Below are 23,352 nucleotides of genomic sequence, written 5' to 3'. Positions count from 1 at the left end.
ACTGATCCTGAGTTACATCCTGTATTATACCCCAGAGCTGCACTCACTATTCTGCTGGTGCAGTCACTGTGTAAATACATTACTTATCCTGTAGTGATCCTGAGTTACATCCTGTATTATACTCCAGAGCTGCACTCACTATTCTGCTGGTGCAGTCACTGTGTACATACATTACTTATCCTGTACTGATCCTGAGTTACATCCTGTATTATACTCCAGAGCTGCACTCACTATTCTGCTGGTGCAGTCACTGTGTACATACATTACTTATCCTGTACTGATCCTCAGTTACATCCTGTATTATACTCCAGAGCTGCACTCACTATTCTGCTGGTGCAGTCACTGTGTACATACATTACTTATCCTGTACTGATCCTGGGTTACATCCTGTATTATACTCCAGAGCTGCACTCACTATTCTGCTGGTGCAGTCACTGTGTACATACATTACTTATCCTGTACTGATCCTGAGTTACATCCTGTATTATACTCCAGAGCTGCACTCACTATTCTGCTGGTGCCGTCACTGTGTACATACATTACTTATCCTGTACTGATCCTGAGTTACATCCTGTATTATACTCCAGAGCTGCACTCACTATTCTGCTGGTGCAGTCACTGTGTACATACATTACTTATCCTGTACTGATCCTGAGTTACATCCTGTATTATTCTCCAGAGCTGCACTCACTATTCTGCTGGTGCAGTCACTGTGTACATACATTACTTATCCTGTACTGATCCTGAGTTACATCCTGTATTATACTCCAGAGCTGCACTCACTATTCTGCTGGTGCAGTCACTGTGTACATACATCACTTATCCTGTACTGATCCTGAGTTACATCCTGTATTATACTCCAGAGCTGCACTCACTATTCTGCTGGTGCAGTCACTGTGTACATACATTACTTATCCTGTACTGATCCTGGGTTACATCCTGTATTATACTCCGGAGCTGCACTCACTATTCTGCTGGTGCAGTCACTGTGTACATACATTACTTATCCTGTACTGATCCTGGGTTACATCCTGTATTATACTCCAGAGCTGCACTCACTATTCTGCTGGTAGAGTCACTGTGTACATACATTACTTATCCTGTACTGATCCTGAGTTACATCCTGTATTATACTCCAGAGCTGCACTCACTATTCTGCTGGTGCAGTCACTGTGTACATACATTACTTATCCTGTACTGATCCTGAGTTACATCCTGTATTATACCCCAGAGCTGCACTCACTATTCTGCTGGTGCAGTCACTGTGTAAATACATTACTTATCCTGTAGTGATCCTGAGTTACATCCTGTATTATACTCCAGAGCTGCACTCACTATTCTGCTGGTGCAGTCACTGTGTACATACATTACTTATCCTGTACTGATCCTGAGTTACATCCTGTATTATACTCCAGAGCTGCACTCACTATTCTGCTGGTGCAGTCACTGTGTACATACATTACTTATCCTGTACTGATCCTCAGTTACATCCTGTATTATACTCCAGAGCTGCACTCACTATTCTGCTGGTGCAGTCACTGTGTACATACATTACTTATCCTGTACTGATCCTGGGTTACATCCTGTATTATACTCCAGAGCTGCACTCACTATTCTGCTGGTGCAGTCACTGTGTACATACATTACTTATCCTGTACTGATCCTGAGTTACATCCTGTATTATACTCCAGAGCTGCACTCACTATTCTGCTGGTGCCGTCACTGTGTACATACATTACTTATCCTGTACTGATCCTGAGTTACATCCTGTATTATACTCCAGAGCTGCACTCACTATTCTGCTGGTGCAGTCACTGTGTACATACATTACTTATCCTGTACTGATCCTGAGTTACATCCTGTATTATTCTCCAGAGCTGCACTCACTATTCTGCTGGTGCAGTCACTGTGTACATACATTACTTATCCTGTACTGATCCTGAGTTACATCCTGTATTATACTCCAGAGCTGCACTCACTATTCTGCTGGTGCAGTCACTGTGTACATACATCACTTATCCTGTACTGATCCTGAGTTACATCCTGTATTATACTCCAGAGCTGCACTCACTATTCTGCTGGTGCAGTCACTGTGTACATACATTACTTATCCTGTACTGATCCTGAGTTACATCCTGTATTATACTCCAGAGCTGCACTCACTATTCTGCTGGTGGAGTCACTGTGTACATACATTACTTATCCTGTACTGATCCTGAGTTACATCCTGTATTATACTCCAGAGCTGCACTCACTATTCTGCTGGTGCAGTCACTGTGTACATACATTACTTATCCTGTACTGACAGGATGTAACTCAGGATCAGTACAGGATAAGTAATGTATGTACACAGTGACTGCACCAGCAGAATAGTGAGTGCAGCTCTGGAGTATAATACAGGATGTAACTCAGGATCACTACAGGATAAGTAATGTATTTACACAGTGACTGCACCAGCAGAATAGTGAGTGCAGCTCTGGAGTATAATACAGGATGTAACTCAGGATCAGCACAGGATAAGTAATGTATGTACACAGTGACTGCACCAGCAGAATAGTGAGTGCAGCTCTGGAGTATAATACAGGATGTAACTCAGGATCAGTACAGGATAAGTAATGTATGTACACAGTGACTGCACCAGCAGAATAGTGAGTGCAGCTCTGGAGTATAATACAGGATGTAACTCAGGATCAGTACAGGATAAGTAATGTATGTACACAGTGACTGCACCAGCAGAATAGTGAGTGCAGCTCTGGAGTATAATACAGGATGTAACTCAGGATCAGTACAGGATAAGTAATGTATGTACACAGTGACTGCACCAGCAGAATAGTGAGTGCAGCTCTGGAGTATAATACAGGATGTAACTCAGGATCAGTACAGGATAAGTAATGTATGTACACAGTGACTGCACCAGCAGAATAGTGAGTGCAGCTCTGGAGTATAATACAGGATGTAACTCAGGATCAGTACAGGATAAGTAATGTATGTACACAGTGACTGCACCAGCAGAATAGTGAGTACAGCTCTGGAGTATAATACAGGATGTAACTCAGGATCAGTACAGGATAAGTAATGTATATACACAGTGACTGCACCAGCAGAATAGTGAGTGCAGCTCTGGAGTATAATACAGGATGTAACTCAGGATCAGTACAGGATAAGTAATGTATGTACACAGTGACGGCACCAGCAGAATAGTGAGAGGGGGGTGGAGGCAGCACAGAGGAGCGGCAGGGAAGCGGGGGAGGGGATAACCCAGGATCGGCATGCAGGCCCAGCACAGAACAGAACACCTCATTTAAAGGGCATCTTGGACAATCCCAATGTGGTTTCCCTTTAAGGCTTGAGGCTCTCCCCTCGCCAGGGCAGACAGGTGATTTGCATTTTGGGAAGTCTCCTCCTTACACGATGCAACGTCCAATCATCTCATGTAAGGAAAGCTGCAGGAGGAGGAGCCGGTCCACAAGCTTGCTGACTGTTTCCAGTGACTGCAGGAGTATAATAAGGGGTGTCTTATGTAGTTATACATATTTGGGATGTACCCCGGGTCTCTCAGCATTGGAGCATGGATATAGGGGGAGGGGGTCTTGTCATGCGAGACGGGATTGTCCAAACCAGCCTTTTAAGGGGGCGGTAAGAAATTAGAAAAACGCAATTTCCAGGAACAGCTCCACTCTGTGGCCATGACTGGTACTGCAGCTGATTAAGGCGAGAAACCGGGCTGCGCAATATAAAAGTCCTGAGAACGTAGACCCCCCTGTTCTATATCTGTGCACGTGCGTCATGAAACATGTGACACGCCCGCTTCATATGTAAGCCGCCAGAGACGTCACGCGTCGCCCTGTACTCACAGTGCGGGGTCTCATTGCGGTTCCAGATGCTGAAGGGCTTCTTAGGTTTCAAGGCCTCGTCTGGCTTCTTCGCAGACACCTAGAAAGAGGACGAGACAGCGGGAAAGACGGTGACGAACCAAAGGACTGGAAGACAAAGTCAGCTCTGCTACATCCGTACAGATGTCAGGGAATGAGACGGACTCGTTACACGAGAGAGCGGCTGACACACTAACGAATCCTGCACCTGGTTTAGTTCAACATGGTCTGGAGGTAAAAAAATATAATAAAAAATTGCTCCCATTCACTGACAGCAAGCAGAGATCTTAAACATAGTAATAAATTCCGTCGAAAAATGATAAAACGGCGGTAATACGTGGCCGGCTATAATGGGTCACTCACCATGTTCCTGAAGAAGCCGCGTTTGGATTTTTTGCTATCCGCCACCTTGGTCTTCACCCCGATGTGCTTCATGTAGGCGGCGATGGCGAGGACGATGGCAGAACTGCAGCGACAAGAATCACAAGGCCCGATGACCTCAAAGAAAAACCACAGGCGGCATGCCCGAACCTAACCCCGTCACCGCGCTTCATCTTCTCCCTCCTGCGGAACTGGAGCGGCATGCAATACCGCGCTTCTCCAGGAGGGGCGCTGCAGGGGTAAAGGGAGGCTCCTGTCTGGTAGAGCAGCTCAACCCCATTTCAGTGAATGTGACTGCAATACCGAGCACGGCCTGTGGTCAACAGTGGCGCTGTTTCTAATCAGAGACAAGTATTCTAACGAATGGGCCGAGCTGAGGTTTCTCCCAGGATTCCCCCGGGGGCTGCACGGAGTTCGTAGTACCCACAGACGGGCAGGAGCACAACATTACCTTTTCTCCTCGTCCGGCGAGATGTTTGGGCTGTAAAAAGAAGAAGAACCCGTCAGCGACCACCATGAGTCAGTGCCGCCCTCTAGTGGCAGGCTGTACACAGCGCTACATAAAACGCGCCGGACGCACACACTGGATTATTGGACGGCAACGCAAAATACAAAAATTGAACGTAAACTTTTATCATTCAGTGCTTTAATGGTTAATGGATTTCGTGTTACACAGGCGCCGCGGCTCAGAGCCACAGACGACTGAGGGCGGCGGATGCCTCTGGGGGCAACGTCATTGATTATTATCGCTTTTTACACATTTTGGGCTAAAAATCTATTTAATAAAGTTTTCGACAACTTTTCCTCTGCAGCTTTACGGCTGATGGAGCCGCTCGAGCTTCAGCTCCTAAACACTCACAGCTACAAGGGTTAATGAGTGGCCAGGAGTTCAGAGACAAGGGCTGCAGACACTGGGGAGCAGGGAGCGACGGTCTGCAGCTACACGGAAAGTGAACCACGCAGAGGGAATACTTTAAAACTTTTTAATAAAGACCAATTAAAACAGGATTTTATAGCAAATATGTAGAATAAAATAATAACATCATAGTCTCCAAAGCTGCTCAAGAGTCACTGAGCTACTTCTCCTGTACTAATCCTGTATTATACTCCAGAGCTGCACTCACTATTCTGCTGGTGCAGTCACTGTGTACATACATTACTTATCCTGTACTAATCCTGAGTTACATCCTGTATTAAACTCCAGAGCTGCACTCACTATTCTGCTGGTGCAGTCACTGTGTACATACATTACTTATCCTGTACTGATCCTGAGTTACATCCTGTATTATACTCCAGAGCTGCACTCACTATTCTGCTGGTGCAGTCACTGTGTACATACATTACTTATCCTGTACTGATCCTCAGTTACATCCTGTATTATACTCCAGAGCTGCACTCACTATTCTGCCGGTGCAGTCACTGTGTACATACATTACTTATCCTGTACTGATCCTGAGTTACATCCTGTATTATACTCCAGAGCTGCACTCACTATTCTGCTGGTGCAGTCACTGTGTACATACATTACTTATCCTGTACTGATCCTGAGTTACATCCTGTATTATACTCCAGAGCTGCACTCACTATTCTGCTGGTGCAGTCACTGTGTACATACATTACTCATCCTGTACTGATCCTGAGTTACATCCTGTATTATACTCCAGAGATGCACTCCCTATTCTGCTGGTGCAGTCACTGTGTACATACATTACTTATCCTGTACTGATCCTGAGTTACATCCTGTATTATACTCCAGAGCTGCACTCACTATTCTGCTGGGGGAGTCACTGTGTACATACATTACTTATCCTGTACTGATCCCGAGTTACATCCTGTATTATACTCCAGAGCTGCACTCACTATTCTGCTGGTGCAGTCACTGTGTACATACATTACTTATCCTGTACTGATCCTGAGTTACATCCTGTATTATCCTCCAGAGCTGCACTCGCTATTCTGCTGGTGCAGTCACTGTGTACATACATTACTTATCCTGTACTGATCCTGAGTTACATCCTGTATTATACTCCAGAGCTGCACTCACTATTCTGCTGGTGCAGTCACTGTGTACATACATTACTTATCCTGTACTGATCCTGAGTTACATCCTGTATTATACTCCAGAGCTGTACTCACTATTCTGCTGGTGCAGTCACTGTGTACATACATTACTTATCCTGTACTGATCCTGAGTTACATCCTGTATTATACTCCAGAGCTGCACTCACTATTCTGCTGGTGCAGTCACTGTGTACATACATTACTTATCCTGTACTGATCCTGAGTTACATACTGTATTATACTCCAGAGCTGCACTCACTATTCTGCTGGTGCAGTCACTGTGTACATACATCACTTACCCTGTACTGATCCTGAGTTACATCCTGTATTATACTCCAGAGCTGCACTCACTATTCTGCTGGTGCAGTCACTGTGTACATACATTACTTATCCTGTACTGATCCTGAGTTACATCCTGTATTATACTCCAGAGCTGCACTCACTATTCTGCTGGTGCAGTCACTGTGTACATACATTACTTATCCTGTACTGATCCTGAGTTACATCCTGTATTATACTCTAGAGCTGCACTCACTATTCTGCTGGTGCAGTCACTGTGTGCATACATTACTTATCCTGTACTGATCCTGAGTTACATCCTGTATTATACTCCAGAGCTGCACCCACTATTCTGCTGGTGCAGTCACTGTGTACATACATTACTTATCCTGTACTGATCCTGAGTTACATCCTGTATTATACTCCAGAGCTGCACTCACTATTCTGCTGGTGCTGTCACTGTACATACATTACTTATCCTGTACTGATCCTGAGTTACATCTACATACAGAGTGCAGCTCTGGAGTATAATACAGGATAATTGCATTTAGAAAACAAATGATATGGAATTGGAATACCGCTCCCAGGGGCTGCCACATGTACAGAATACTCTGGGGCCCGGGGGGGGATTTAACATCGCTTAGTATCCCCATAACTATAATTACTGATGTACTGTGATCCTCCAGACGAGCTGTGAACACTAGAGAGGGAATTACTGGAGAGCGGCCATATGATTCCTGCGCGGGGGTCTCTGCTGTCTACACCTGACCCCCGGGGGGCTCTATAGTGAGCGGCCATATGATTCCTGCGCAGGGTCCTCTGCTGTCTACACCTGACCCCCGGGGGGCTCTATAGTGAGTGGCCCATATACCGTTCGTGCGCGGGGGTCTCTGGCCAGGTCAATACTTGCAGCTGCTACATCTGAATGCAGACTGGTGTCCGGGGTCCTACACGTTTTCAACATTGATGATTTCTGTCAGTGAATGGACACCGCCTTGTTTATATGCAGAGGTGGAAAACAACATATACCCGATATACCTCACAGCGGAGGATCTGTTACAACTGCATCCAGTGTAAACAATCATCAGTGCAGATCTCTCCTGCCCTGAAAGTTTGTTACAATGTATCAGTGCAGGTAAAATGTATCAGCCTGGAGTTACGGCTCACAGAAGATGGTCTAGACTCTGCCTGGATGTAAACAACTGACTGACAGCAAACACAGGTCTTGAAAATGATGATGAACTAAAATGCAAATTAAATGAGAAAGTTGCAGAATGTTTGGTTCTAGTAAGGATCCTGTGCAGGATTACCAGGTGAAAGCCCCCACAAGTATACGACCCCTGCGGGGGGTCTGGTGGGCAGCGACTGCTCCTCTATAGAAAAGCTCTTTGTGCCCATCCCCTGCCCAAGGAACTCACCCACAGAATATCATATTTAGGGAGTGTGCGGTGGGCACAGGCGGTGCTGCTGATCATGGTATGAGCCGCTTCTACAAGGGTCTCCAGTCCAGAGTCAGTGAATGGAGACAATAGGGAGAGTGCTGCCTTATATACCCGCCACGCAGCAGATGATGCAACCCACGGAAAGACGGGGGCACAGATGTTCTGTGTTAGAGAAGGCAGACTGCAGATACTTCCCAAGACCACTTCCTGCCCATTAACCCTCTGCTTGTCCGAAGCTCTGGGGTTTGTGCCTCCTGTAAGGTCGGGGTGATGCCGCAGGCAGTGAAGGGGTTAAGGAGAGTGTGATGCAGAGACGGTTCCCAGAGGGGCCCGGGTTAATGAAGGGTCCTGGCTTTCCCAGCCTGGAGCAGAGTTATATATAGAAGCCCATCTGGGGGCTGAGAGCGGGATAGCAGAGGGGACTGTGCGCAGGTAGAACTACAACTCTCAGCATGCTCTGACTGTATGCGGCACAGGAAAAGGCATGGCCACCATAGCGTGGACTGCAGCTAATGAGGCACAAACCATAGTGCAGATAGTCACAGAGCAGGGAAAACAGGAGGGGTACAGGGGCACGCCCTGGCATGAGGGCACAATGGACACTGGAGCAAGGGGCACAACGGCCAGTGTGGCATCATGGATGTATGGTAGGCAGCGTCACAAGCAACAGAAGGACCCATCCTGCAGGGCAGCCAGGAACATGACAAACATGGCATCAAGCAGTAGGGGGGCATTGCAGCAAGCGGCGTGAGAGACTGCAAACACTGCAAAAAGGGTCACGGGGAAGTGGCAAACATTGCAGCAAGCGGCGTGCTAGAGTGACAGGCGCCGCGGCGTGGTGGCACTACAGCAAGGAACACTGGGAGTGGCAAGCATTCAGGAAGAGGCGTGGAGCGCGGTGCGCACTGCAGTGACTGAATGGTTGAGCAGCAGGCAGCACAGTGAGAGCAGTGGACGTGGTAGAAGGTGGCATGAGGGCGCGCTGACAAGAGGCACATTTGGCGGTGGCGCGTTATTCCATGTAGCTCAACACTGAGTAATAATACTGAGCGCTCACTGGTGCGTCCGTCAGGTGGTCTTTTACGTAGGGTCTGTCAGAGCCATGTTTTTGGCTGCGCCCCATGTATTTTGGGGGTACTCACTGCATGTCATCCAGCTTCCCCAGCAGACGCTCCGCCAGCTGCTTCTCTTTGGACTGTAAGATGTATCGGTCATTGGTCCTATACGACTCCAGCTCCCTCAGCTCCAGCTCTCCGGGGGTCATGCCGAGTACCCGTTTGGTCCTACATAAAGAATGCAGAGGAAGTGTCAGCAACTACAGCACAGTGTGTACAGGGACGGAAGGTCCGCCGCCGAAAATAACACTGACCCGAAGCAGACCCACTGCCAGAACATTGGGGGAGGGGTCGGCAGAGAGGGGGAGGCAGAGAGGGTCGGCAGAGAGGGGGAGGCAGAGAGGGGGAGGCAGAGAGGGGGAGGCAGAGAGGGGGAGGCGCAGAGGGGGAGGCGCAGAGGGGGAGGCGCAGAGGGGGAGGCGCAGAGGGTCGGCGCAGAGGGGGAGGCAGAGAGGGGGAGGCGCAGAGGGGGAGGCGCAGAGGGGGAGGCGCAGAGGGGGAGGCGCAGAGGGGGAGGCGCAGAGGGGGAGGCGCAGAGGGGGAGGCACAGAGGGAGGCAGACGGGTCGGCACAGAGGGAGGCAGACGGGTCGGCACAGAGGGAGGCAGACGGGTCGGCACAGAGGGAGGCAGACGGGTCGGCACAGAGGGAGGCAGACGGGTCGGCACAGAGGGAGGCAGACGGGTCGGCACAGAGGGAGGCAGACGGGTCGGCACAGAGGGAGGCAGACGGGTCGGCACAGAGGGAGGCAGACGGGTCGGCACAGAGGGAGGCAGACGGGCCAGGGGTCCCCCGACTCCCCTGATGAACCATGCGGGTGGGATCACCGACACTCAGTAGTGACACTTACCTGAAATCTTCCAGCTGCCGGCAGATCTCTGGGATCTGGTAACTCTGGATCTCGGTTATGTATTTCTTCAGCGCGTCGTCCTGGATGAGGTCTAACCTCGTGCGATCTGTGATGGGGAACAATCACATCTTACTTATCACTAAGGGAAATCATTAGGCTCTGGGAAAACCGTCTGCAGACCCCTGTAATGGCAACCATGTCTGTCCCTCATGGCTAGGAAAGGAAAAATATAGGCGAGGACTGAAAGGGTTAAGTTTTCTGGAAGTAGCAGGAAATAAACTTCTGCTGTTCCCATTAGAATAGGGGTAAATTGCTGAATGTTCTGCATTACCACATGTGACCAGGAGATGGCGCAATCTGTGCACAGGATATTTTGCCAGCTCTATGGAGGGAGGAGACAGGAAAAGCGTGCGCGGCGTTGGTCAGCGATTGTGCCTCAGACTAGAGCGTCCTCACCGCAGAGAGGCGGCATCAGACAGCATCGCCCCAAACCCACCGACCGGAACGGAACGTCCTAATCCAAAAGAGGACATCAGCCTTAAAGGGCAACTCCACCCAAAACTGACACTGGGGTCTTATTTAATTAGGACAAGCTAAGTTAATAGTGGAGGGGTCCTAGGTTCAGGATCCTGGTCGCTCGGGAGGACCCGCGTTAGAGGATAGTATGGGAACTGTGTAATACTTCATTTTCCCTGTAGGGGCGCTGCAGGTGAAATGAGCACTTGCTTCAGGATTCTTCAGTGGCCTCTCAGCCTCCATTAATGACCGGGGCTAGTGGTGTTCTTTGAAGGGAGAGGTGAGAGGTCAGTGCCCTTGTCACATAACACTGTGACCTCTGCCCTACAGTCTGGCACCCATACATTGGGGTGTATAGCCACATAATGACCTTTTTCTGATCTGTGTGTCAGTATATTCTGCATCTCATTCTATTCCAGACTTCTACAAGTGGGTATAGTTTATCGGAAGGGCTCATCATGTTCTCCACCTTCTGTATACATGCATCCAGGTCAGCAGGATCAACCCCATTAAACCATAATAGCTGATAAGAACGATACCCTTATTATGACTCTTTGTGGCCCAATTACTGAGAAAAAAAATATATGCAAATGATGTAACTTGAGCACCGAGAGGCTGGCCGGAGTCCTCGGAGCATCCGTTTGTTACACCTTCTTCTGGATAGACAGGGCTAGTCTTAGAGTGCCTGCTGCCCTCCTAGTGCCAAGACCTGTATTCTCCTGCAGGATACCACCCTGGGTGACAAACAATATGGCTGACGGGTCCAGAGACCTGACTCATCAGACATCCAGAGGGCGCCGCTGAGCAGGGGTCATTTCAGGATCATGATATTAACATTATTTAAGGGGGCAAGAACTTTATGCCTTTAAAATCCAATGCAATTTCTGGAGGGTCCACCCCCCCCCAAATTAGTACTCACCCAGTTCAAAGGACACGCTACTCGGAATTGGGACCCGCAAAATCTGTAGGGAAGAAAGAGAAGCGATGAGAGCGGCGGCGGCGGAGTCGACACCAGGAGCTGCAGACGCTCAGGAATGCCTGAGTCACGGGTGAACAACGCAGAGATCTGCCCCGGGGCTGATGTTTGTACAAGAGCTGCAATCATTATCAGCAGCCGACGGAGAGGTGCTCCAAGAATCACACGATTAATGGGCCCGTCACCCCTACACAGCGGAGGCCGAGCTGCCAGGAGGAGAAGCCGCATCACTATCTAATAAAGTAAATCTCCGCATCCCAACACCAGGCGGTTTAATGTCACCTAAAGAGGCTCTGCGCTAATTTAGAAATAAGACTTTGTATGATATCAGAGCGCAAGTTCTATATATCTGTATGTAATAAGTTCCTGAGCTCCCTCTAGTGGTGGCTGTATATATCTGTATGTAGTAATCTCCTGAGCTCCCTCTAGTAGTGTGTGTATATATCTGTATATAGTAATCTCCTGAGCTCCCTCTAGTGGTGGCTGTATATATCTGTATGTAGTAATCTCCTGAGCTCCCCTAGTGGTGACTGTATATATCTGTATGTAGTAATCTCCTGAGCTCCCTCTAGTGGTGGCTGTATATATCTGTATGTAGTAATCTCCTGAAGTCTCTCTAGTGGTGACTGTATATATCTGTATGTAGTAATCTCCTGAGCTCCCTCTAGTGGTGACTGTATATATCTGTATGTAGTAATCTCCTGAGCTCCCTCTAGTGGTGGCTGTATATATCTGTATGTAGTAATCTCCTGAGCTCCCTCTAGTGGTGGCTGTATATATCTGTATGCAGTAATCTCCTGAGCTCCCTCTAGTGGTGTCTGTATATATCTGTATGTAGTAATCTCCTGAGCTCCCTCTAGTGGTGGCTGTATATATCTGTATGTAGTAATCTCCTGAGTTCCCTCTAGTGGTGGCTGTATATATCTGTATGTAGTAATCTCCTGAGCTCCCTCTAGTGGTGGCTGTATATATCTGTATGTAGTAATCTCCTGAGCTCCCTCTAGTGGTGGCTGTATATATCTGAATGCAGTAATCTCCTGAGCTCCCTCTAGTGGTGACTGTATACCGTATATCTGTATGTAGTAATCTCCTGAGCTCCCTCTAGTGGTGGCTGTATATATCTGTATGTAGTAATCTCCTGAGCTCCCTCTAGTGGTGGCTGTATATATCTGTATGTAGTAATCTCCTGAGCTCCCTCTAGTGGTGACTGTATACCGTATATCTGTATGTAGTAATCTCCTGAGCTCCCTCTAGTGGTGGCTGTATATATCTGTATGTAGTAATCTCCTGAGCTCCCTCTAGTGGTGGCTGTATATATCTGTATGCAGTAATCTCCTGAGCTCCCTCTAGTGGTGTCTGTATATATCTGTATGTAGTAATCTCCTGAGCTCCCTCTAGTGGTGGCTGTATATATCTGTATGTAGTAATCTCCTGAGTTCCCTCTAGTGGTGGCTGTATATATCTGTATGTAGTAATCTCCTGAGCTCCCTCTAGTGGTGGCTGTATATATCTGTATGTAGTAATCTCCTGAGCTCCCTCTAGTGGTGACTGTATACCGTATATCTGTATGTAGTAATCTCCTGAGCTCCCTCTAGTGGTGGCTGTATATATCTGAATGCAGTAATCTCCTGAGCTCCCTCTAGTGGTGACTGTATACCGTATATCTGTATGTAGTAATCTCCTGAGCTCCCTCTAGTGGTGGCTGTATATATCTGTATGTAGTAATCTCCTGAGCTCCCTCTAGTGGTGGCTGTATATATCTGTATGTAGTAATCTCCTGAGCTCCCTCTAGTGGTGACTGTATACCGTATATCTGTATGTAGTAATCTCCTGAGCTCCCTCTAGTGGTGGCTGTATATATCTGTATGTAGTAATCTCCTGAGCTCCCTCTAGTGGTGGCTGTATATATCTGTATGTAGTAATCTCCTGAGCTCCCTCTAGTGGTGGCTGTATATATCTGTATGTAGTAATCTCCTGAGCTCCCTCTAGTGGTGGCTGTATATATTTGTATGTAGTAATCTCCTGAGCTCCTCTAGTGATGGCTGTATATATCTGTATGTAGTAATCTCCTGAGCTCCCTCTAGTGGTGGCTGTATATATCTGTATGTAGTAATCTCCTGAGCTCCCTCTAGTGGTGGCTGTATATATCTGTATGTAGTAATCTCCTGAGCTCCCTCTAGTGGTGGCTGTATATATCTGTATGTAGTAATCTCCTGAGCTCCCTCTAGTGGTGGCTGTATATATCTGTATGTAGTAATCTCCTGAGCTCCCTCTAGTGGTGGCTGTATATATCTGTATGTAGTAATCTCCTGAGCTCCCTCTAGTGGTGACTGTATATATCTGTATGTAGTAATCTCCTGAGCTCCCTCTAGTGGTGGCTGTATATATCTGTAGTAATCTCCTGAGCTCCGTCTAGTGGTGGCTGTATATATCTGTATGTAGTAATCTCCTGAGCTCCCTCTAGTGGTGGCTGTATATATCTGTATGTAGTAATCTCTGAGCTCCCTCTAGTGGTGGCTGTATATATCTGTATGTAGTAATCTCCTGAGCTCCCTCTAGTGGTGGCTGTATATATCTGTATGTAGTAATCTCCTGAACTCCCTCTAGTGGTGGCTGTATATATCTGTATGTAGTAATCTCCTGAGCTCCCTCTAGTGGTGGCTGTATATATCTGTATGTAGTGTTGCGACCCTTTCCTAGAGGTTTGACACCATGGATCATAAGCTGACGGCCGCTCCCCACCATACAGATGTCAGAGGGCTCCTCTGCTGGCAAATACTCACCGCTCCCTTCATCAGGAACGTGTTGTAGAAATCTGTAAAGGATTTCTTTCCCTCTTTGGCTGAAAGGCTTCTTAAAATTTCCACGTGTAAGAAGCAGAGCTGCAGAGAGAGGAGAGGAACAGCGGTCAGGGGGCAGTGCACCAGAGAGACCGCCATCCAGCCACCAAGCAGGAATCTACTGCCACCTGCTGGCCGGCTGCCAGTGAGCGCTTCCACCACGTGTGCACGCACAGGGTTCATATGACATTAGAAAACATCTCTTAAAAAAGAGCGCCACTTTTCTTCATGGCTCACTCTGGTATTGCAACTGAAAGTCATTCATGCGACATAAATCACTGAGACTACAGGCAGTGCGGTAGACTGTGTGCCATAAATCACAGAGACTACGGGTAGTGCAGTTAGGGTGGCCAGATTTGTTTTGGCCGAACAGTCCGGTTTTCTGCCTTTATGTCCTCCGCCGGCGCAGGCCCTGGATGGACGCAGGGATGTCCTCCTTTCTCAGTAGCTCATGCTCAGGCAGCAGCACAATGCTCTATAAGGGTGAGCTGCCGCTACAACTGACCGAGACTAGAGCCCGCGGACATGACTGCGGCTGACGGAGAGTTAGAGAAGCGCCCGGGCTGCCCCCAGCCCACCTTCCCGTATTCATGCCCCCCTCCTTTTGTCGACAATGGGGGCGTGGTTTAACAGTTTGGGGGGGCGTGGTCGGTGGGGTCCGGCTTTAAGGGGGGGAAGCCAGTCGCCACCCTAAGTGCGGTGGACTGAGCGTTCGTAAATTACTGAGACTATGGGCAGTGCGGTGGACTGTGCGCCAATAGAGCCGTAAATTACTGAGACTATGGGAAGTGCGGTAGACTGTGCGCCCAATAGAGCCGTAAATTGCTGAGACTATGGGCAGTGCGGTGGACTGTGCGCCAATAGAGCCGTAAATTACTGAGACTATGGGAAGTGCGGTAGACTGTGCGCCAATAGAGCCGTAAATTGCTGAGACTATGGGCAGTGCGGTAGACTGTGCGCCAATAGAGCCGTAAATTGCTGAGACTATGGGCAGTGCGATAGACTGTGCGCCAATAGAGCCGTAAATTGCTGAGACTATGGGCAGTGCGGTGGACTGTGCGCCAATAGAGCCGTAAATTGCTGAGACTATGGGCAGTGCGGTGGACTGTGCGCCAATAGCGCCGTAAATTACTGAGACTATGGGCAGTGCGGTAGACTGTGCGCCAATAGAGCCGTAAATTACTGAGACTATGGGCAGTGCGGTAGACTGTGCGCCAATAGCGCCGTAAATTACTGAGACTATGGGCTGTGCGGTAGACTGTGCGCCAATAGAGCCGTAAATTACTGAGACTATGGGCTGTGCGGTAGACTGTGCGCCAATAGAGCTGTAAATTACTGAGACTATGGGCAGTGCGGTGGACTGTGCGCCAATAGCGCCGTAAATTACTGAGACTATGGGCTGTGCGGTAGACTGTGCGCCAATAGAGCTGTAAATTACTGAGACTATGGGCAGTGCGGTAGACTGTGCGCCAATAGAGCTGTAAATTGCTGAGACTATGGGCAGTGCGGTGGACTGTGCGCCAATAGAGCCGTAAATTACTGAGACTATGGGCAGTGCGGTAGACTGTGCGCCAATAGAGCCATAAATTACTGAGACTATGGGCAGTGCGGTGGGCTGTGCGCCAATAGCGCCGTAGACTGTGCACCAATAGCGCCGTAAATTACTGAGACTATGGGCAGTGTGGTAGACTGTGCGCCAATAGAGCCGTAAATTACTGAGACTATGGGCAGTGCGGTAGACTGTGCGCCAATAGAGCCGTAAATTACTGAGACTATGGGCAGTGCGGTAGACTGTGCGCCAATAGCGCCGTAGACTGTGCGCCAATAGAGCTGTAAATTGCTGAGACTATGGGCAGTGCGGTAGACTGTGCGCCAATAGAGCTGTAAATTGCTGAGACTATGGGCAGTGCGGTGGACTGTGCGCCAATAGCTCCAGGTCTATGGTGGTCAATACACACACAATGGGGACGATTTCTGAAAATCTGACTTTTCCCATAGCAACCAATCACAGAAGAGCTTTCATTTTTCATACACACAGGAGGAGATTAAAGCAGTGCTCTAATTGGTTGCTATGGGCAACAGGTTCTCATATCAACAGTTCTATAAATCTCCCCTCATAGGCCAATAAGTGAGGTCCATAGCAACCAATCAGAGCTCAGCTTTCACTTCTCCATAGCAAGTCTAAAAATGAAGCAAGTGATGTGATTGGTTGGCTCCGTCCTGGTCCACCATAGAGTTTCTAAAATGATCCAAAGCGAGCGACATTCCCGCTGCCGGATCCATGTAATTAATGGCCGCGCAGAGAAACGTATCAACGGTAAATTCAGTAACAGGAGCCCCATAAACGACACTGAGGAGGAGACATTTATAGACCGGGGGGGGGGGGGGATGCGAAGCACGTGAAGGAGGCATCACACACCTGTAATAACCGGGGCGAGCATCTGAGCAGCATGGAGGAGAGAAAGAGAAGAAGCACATTACCCACAACATCACACCAGGGGCCCCATGGCTGTACAAGTATGGCTGAGCGATTTCAGGGAGGAGGTCAGCACATGGGATATGCCCAGAGGTCCTGAAAAATGGCCACCTACAATATCATACCTACCAACATTCTCAATGGTAAATTCATCCACTGCTTACATAAGCCCCGCCCCTGGGACACCTAAAACCCAATCATGAAAGCAGCTTACATAAGCCCCGCCCCTGGGACACCTAAAACCCAATTGTGAAAGACGCGCTTACATAAGCCCCGCCCCTGGGACACCTAAAACCCAATTGTGAAAGCCTCTTACATAAGCCCCGCCCCCGGGACACCTAAAACCCAATTGTGAAAGCCTCTTACATAAGCCCTAACCCCAGGACACCTAAAACGCAATTGTGAAAGCCGCTTACATAAGCCCCACCCCTGGGACACTAAAACCCCAAATTGTGAAAGCCGCTAACATTAGCCCCACCCTTGGGACACCTAAAATTGGGCAGACTAGATGGGCCATTATTGGGCAGACTAGATGGGCCAAATGGTTCTTATCTGCCGACACATTCTATGTTTCTATGTAAAACCCAATTGTAAAAGCCGCTAACATTAGCCCCACCCTTGGGACACCTAAAACCCAATTGTAAAAGCCGCTAACATTAGCCCCGCCCCTGGGATGTAAGAAACCTGACCAGTCCGAATTTACCAGGACTGTCTCTGAAATCGAAGCACTGTTGGTAACTCTGCAGGACGGCCCCGTGAATCTGCAGACTGAGCAGCTCCCGCCCCGCGGTCAGGTAGGTCTCTCCGATATGTGGTCATTAGATTTATATATCAGGGACCGAATCCTGGAAACCTCTTACGCCTCAGCGGGAATAAAACTACGGAAGTACAATCCGGACAGCGCGAGGGCGGATCCGGGTCAGAGGTCGGACGGCCACTTACCAGGGGGCTCGGGTCAAACTGGAGGACGACATGGTGCAGGAAGACCATGATGTAAGCCGGGTGGTCCTTCACCAGCTCAATACTCTGGAAATAACTCTGCTGGTCGTCCACATTCTGAGGAGACAAACCGGGGAAGAGTCAACGGGGCGGAGCAGAGGAAAAGAGGGAGCGGTAAAGAATGGAGACAGTCAGGAGGATGAGAGGGTGAGGGGAAGAATGGAGACAGTCAGGAGGATGAGAGGGTGAGGGGAAGAATGGAGACAGTCAGCAGGACTATGGTAAAGTGTAGTCAGTGAACCCACAACCAGCGCCCATAGTGTCACAGGATTTAGATAAAGAAGGGAGCACAAAGGGTTAAGGACATAGAGTTCCCGGCCACTTACCGGCTCAATGTCATTCTCGAAGTCCTCGTCCTCGGCTCCGATGATTGACACGGCGCCCATGGAGTGTAATCCCTGAGGAGAAAAAGGAGACCGCGGACTAAGGAGAAGCACAAACCATGGCGCCCGCCACATCGGTGCCCTCTTCAGCAGAGTGAACCCCATCGGTGCCCTCTTCAGCAGAGTGAACCCCATCGGTGCCCTCTTCAGCAGAGTGAACCCCATCGGTGCCCTCTTCAGCAGAGTGAACCCCATCGGTGCCCTCTTCAGCAGAGTGAACCCCATCGGTGCCCTCTTCAGCAGAGTGAACCCCATCGGTGCCCTCTTCAGCAGAGTGAACCCCATCGGTGCCCTCTTCAGCAGAGTGAACCCCATCGGTGCCCTCTTCAGCAGAGTGAACCCCATCGGTGCCCTCTTCAGCAGAGTGAACCCCATCGGTGCCCTCTTCAGCAGAGTGAACCCCATCGGTGCCCTCTTCAGCAGAGTGAACCCCATCGGTGCCCTCTTCAGCAGAGTGAACCCCATCGGTGCCCTCTTCAGCAGAGTGAACCCTATCGGTGCCCTCTTCAGCAGAGTGAACCCTATCAGTGCCCTCTTCAGCAGAGTGAACCCTATCAGTGACCAGTTCAATAAATACAAAGTTTTCCACCCATCAGACTAATGGTGCCCCCACCCGACCGCTCGCGGCTGCTGTTCGGAGACCTCCTGACCCGCTTTATGCCCCTATTCTGCCCCATCCTTGGCACGTTCTACGTCTGCAGGACGCTGGTGTCACCCGCCTGCAGGAAGCAGATGAAGTGTCAGGAAACTGCCCGTTATACCGCGGGAGAACTTATCTGACCTCAGAGGCGTCCGGTAACCACAGACAACGCGACAAGCAGGACGCCGGCGCTCCGACCCTTCAGGATAACGACCTGCAAACGACGCTCTAGAGGCCCCTGGTGACCTGCAGCCCCCTCCGTGTGGCCCCTGACAACCACCCCTCTATCGGATCCTCTCTGCCGAGCTCGGGGGTGTGGGGGGGCACTGGTTTTCCTGCCGATACTGGAGCGATAATCTGCAGCGACCAGCACAGGAAGTGACGACCACATTCATAGAACTTCCTGTCAGAGTAAACGGCCGCGCAGGAATAATGTCCCTACGAGACGGCGCGTTCATAATCAGGATAAAAGATGCCCGATTATCGGCGGCACATCTCCCTGGGTAGCCCTGTGCGGCGGGCACTCTATTACGGCAATCCTGTGTGGCAGACACTGTATTACGGTAATCCTGTGTGGCGGGCACTGTATTACGGTAATCCTGTGTGGCGGGCACTGTATTACAGTAATCCTGTGTGGCGGGGCACTGTATTACGGTAATCCTGTGTGGCGGGCACTGTATTACGGTAATCCTGTGTGGCGGGCACTGCATTACGGTAATCCTGTGTGGCGGGCACTGTATTACGGTAATCCTGTGTGGCGGGCACTGTATTACGGTAATCCTGTGTGGCGGGCACTGCATTACGGTAATCCTGTGTGGCGGGCACTGCATTACGGTAATCCTGTGTGGCGGGCACTGTATTACGGTAATCCTGTGTGGCGGGCACTGTATTACGGTAATCCTGTGTGGCGGGCACTGTATTACGGTAATCCTGTGTGGCGGGCACTGTATTACGGTAATCCTGTGTGGCGGGCACTGTATTACGGTAATCCTGTGTGGCGGGCACTGTATTACGGTAATCCTGTGTGGCGGGCACTGTATTACGGTAATCCTGTGTGGCGGGCACTGTATTACGGTAACAGTTAATTTGATTGGGCGGTACAGTGAGAAACGGCAGCGAGGCGGCATCTGTGGCACCTGCTTTACCGCCGCCGTTACTATGGGCGCCAATGACAGCCAGTCAGGCCTTATTCGCAATCCTAGAGCAGCTCAGGACTCGCACCGCACTACATCAGTGTTACTGGGGGTAACCTGAAAGCCCCTCCCCTTCTACCGACACGATATGACGTGGCGGGTGCGCAGAGACCACGCTGGCGGCACTCACCCCGTCTTCTTGATCCATCCTGATGGTCTTCTAGACGGGCGAGGACCTGCAGAGACGAAAGGAAGAGTCAGTGAACGTCTGCCACGGACAGCAACTATCCAACCCCCACCTGAAACACACCCAGGACCATGTGATGTAGCAGAGCCGAGCTCGTTATAATGGCCAAATTGTCAACAAACCGTGTAGTCCTAAGGAGGTAAATGGCAAATTCAGCTCTGCTACATCTCAGAGAGCACAGGCGATCAGGACACAACTCTGTGCACACACATACAGATGTAGCAGAGTTAAGGCTGCGATACCACCTACTGCCACGTACAGAAGTGTGTGCACCTTGCGACCTGTACATGCTGGTAACAATTCTGGAACTGTCAGTTGTGCTGTTCCTCTTTTATTCCTCCAGGAAATATAGGATTAATTAACAACCGGGGGTAACAGCTGGGGGCGTGCCCCTGCACAGTCTGATGGTGCCCAACCAGTGCTGCCAGACTGTGTATGGACAGCAGCTAATCATCAATGTCTTCATACATTTCCAAGAGGAATAACAGAGTAATGGCGCAACACATTTATAGGGAGGCAGGAGAGTGGTCTGGTCCAACAGAGCCCGCACAAAGGTCGGAACGCATACACCCATGTACTCCACATGAAAGAACAACTTAGCAAGATATTTTCTTAAAAACTCTTTGAGTTGCGCCATTCCTCTGTTATTCCTCCTGGAAAAGTATAAGTGACGTGACAACTGAGCGTTCCAAGCTGGGGGCGTGTCCCTGCACAGTTTGACACTGTCCAACCAGTGCTGTCAGAACAGCCCATTTAACAAGGGTGGGTGCAAATTTATTCACACATTTCCAAGAGGAGTAGCAGAGGAACACCACAAAGTTCTCAGAAAAGATGCTCTGCCATTGATCGTGAGGAATACAGGCTTTTACTAAAACAGACACAAAATCAACATAAGGCTACGTTCACACGACAGTATGTGTTCTGTGGTCTGCAAAAAAAACGGATGACATCCGTATGGCGTTCGTTTATTTGCGGATCCATTGTAACAATGCAAAGCGGACAAGCATAGGACATGTTCTATCTTTTTTGCGTGGCTTACGGGACGGGGCAACGGATGCGGATAGCACACAGTGTGCTGTCCGCATTTTTTTGCGGACCCATTGAAGTGAATGGGTCCGAATCCTATCCGCAAAAAAAAACGGAACAGACACGGAAACAGAATACGTTTGTGTGAATGCGGCCTAAACCTGCAACAAACGACACGTTTTTGCAGAAGCCGTTACACATGTGCACATGTTAGGATGAGCGCCGCCTTTCTGCTGACGGGTAACGTGATGGCATGGCGGTGTTAATCCAGCGCCGTGCACAGGACGGGCGGATGTGGGGGGTGATAGCTGACGGGTGCAGAATGTGAAGCAGGTGCGGCCTGACAGGAGGAGGAGGAGAGGGAGGAATCCAGGTATGCTGGACCTCTCCACCTCCCACGGCGGCCCAGCAATGGTGGCACAGGACCGCCACCTCCTCCTCAGAATGCCAGCTGCTGCCCAGCGGAGGGGACGGCAGGAATGTGCAGATTAATCCCTGTGACACCTGGCAGCTCAGTGCCCTCTGTCATGCCACATTAACCCTTCGTGTGCCTTGCTCTGACACACAGCAGCTCAGTGCCCTCTGTCATGCCACATTAACCCTTTGTGTGCCTCGTCTGTGACACAGCAGCTCAGTGCCCTCTGTCATGGCCACGTTAACCCTTCATGTGCCTCACCTCTGTGACACACAGCAGCTCAGTGCCCTCTGTCAATCCCCGCTAACACCTTCGTGTGCCTCGCTTCTGACACATGGCAGCTCAGTGCCCTCTGTCAAGCCCCTGCTAACCCTTCGTGTGCCTCTTCTGGCACACAGCAGCTCAGTGCCCTCTGTCATGCCCACGCTCGCTGGCACTGCTCATAGGAAGACTCATAGCCCTGGCTCTAAAACTCCCAACTCCTCCCCGGCGAAGGGAAAACTTAATGAAACCAATTTACACATTGAAGGAAAAACCTCGTAAAACCTGCGCCCAAAATAAACAACGCGGTGGGTGCAGTCACATGACAGATGAGCGAGAATTTTCCGCTGGTGAAACATCCAAGGAGAAACGTTCAATGAAATAACTGCAGGACCGCTTACAAAGATGAGCTACAGTCTGAAGCAAGCGGCGCCTGCAGTGTAAAGAATGGAGGCTTTCAGTCTGGTCGACATGGCTACTTATATAGGTGTGTATCAATAGTCCGCCATGGATCATCAGTCATAACGCTCAGCCTGTTATGTTTGGGAGGCAGGAGGTGTTTCATTTCCCTGCAGCGCCTCCACAGGAGAAATGAGGTATACACGTGTAATGCACAGACCTGAGGCGCCCTCCAGTTATGGTTACAGCGTGTTACCACTTCTGCACCCTGCTACTGTCTTTATTGGTCCTATAATGTTATGTACCTGTTCAGATGTAATTCACCAGCAGGTGGCAGCAAAACTGGCAGAGCTACAGTTAGATAGAATGGAACCTTCCATGGTGTGTTGAGAGGAGGAACCTCCACCCAGCAGAGGGCAGGGAACCAAACAGCCCGCCTCCACAGAGGAAACATTCTTGCAGCAGAAGGAACTAAAGTGTTCAGTACAAGTTCCCAGGAGGACAAAGAAATCGACTGCACCCCTACAGGAAGTGGAAGAGGCGGCCATCTTGAAAAGGAAAATACAGTTCCTGAGAAGCAACGTCTAGAGGTCTGAGTGAGTACTGCTGGGGAAAATAACCTGGCTAAAGACTGTTTGGAGCCAGAGCATCATCCTCCACAAAATTGAGCAGTTGCAGCGACTCTTAAAGTGCCAACGCACCAATTCTGCTGCCGTCGCCCATAGCAACGCGCACTTAAATCGCATTTCAGGTTACACCGACCCTCTAGTCTGGTACAGGGTATCATAAGCCATGTCTGACAGCGAAGATAGCACCCACTTGGACCGCAGTGATCCAGCAGCTGCAGCCACGAGCATCATGCCCCCTTACTATGCCGTACCATTTTGGGGCACCTTGGCCACGTAATTCAGGAGAAGCCCACCAAGAACATCCCCAGTATGTCAATGATCTACTCAAAGAGGAGGATGACACATGGCAGAATGACCTTGCCCGATGGAAGGCCCGCAGGAGGAGTGCATTACAGGACCTGATAAAGAAAGG

General features: G+C 49.7%; 1 protein-coding gene across 8 annotated transcripts in view; it reads right to left on the bottom strand.

The window, feature by feature from the left end:
* Positions 1–20,258, bottom strand: part of ARHGEF1 (Rho guanine nucleotide exchange factor 1) — a 49,557-nt gene extending 29,299 nt beyond the window's left edge. For 5 of the 8 annotated variants that reach the window (XM_040412963.1, XM_040412964.1, XM_040412968.1 and 2 more), the window contains exons 1-10: positions 20,154–20,258; positions 18,134–18,205; positions 17,751–17,864; positions 14,276–14,374; positions 11,436–11,478; positions 10,001–10,106; positions 9,178–9,318; positions 4,705–4,734; positions 4,236–4,338; positions 3,855–3,933 (exon numbers count right to left, since the gene is read on the bottom strand). In XM_040412963.1, coding sequence (XP_040268897.1) covers positions 3,855–3,933; positions 4,236–4,338; positions 4,705–4,734; positions 9,178–9,318; positions 10,001–10,106; positions 11,436–11,478; positions 14,276–14,374; positions 17,751–17,864; positions 18,134–18,205; positions 20,154–20,171 — 805 coding nt within the window. In that variant the 5' untranslated portion in view covers positions 20,172–20,258. Of the gene's footprint in view, positions 1–3,854; positions 3,934–4,235; positions 4,339–4,704; positions 4,735–8,011; positions 8,129–9,177; positions 9,319–10,000; positions 10,107–11,435; positions 11,479–14,275; positions 14,375–17,750; positions 17,865–18,133; positions 18,206–18,803; positions 18,826–18,971; positions 19,118–20,153 lie in introns of those variants that run through there. The other 3 variants (XM_040412965.1, XM_040412966.1, XM_040412970.1) reach the window with 3 other exon arrangements.
* Positions 20,259–23,352: the final 3,094 nt, after the last annotated feature.

This window comes from Bufo bufo, assembly GCF_905171765.1.
Source record: "Bufo bufo chromosome 1 unlocalized genomic scaffold, aBufBuf1.1 SUPER_1_unloc_2, whole genome shotgun sequence".
NCBI lineage: Eukaryota > Metazoa > Chordata > Amphibia > Anura > Bufonidae > Bufo > Bufo bufo.
Note: the sequence above shows the minus strand (reverse complement) of the source record. Positions and strands in the feature narration are given on the sequence as shown.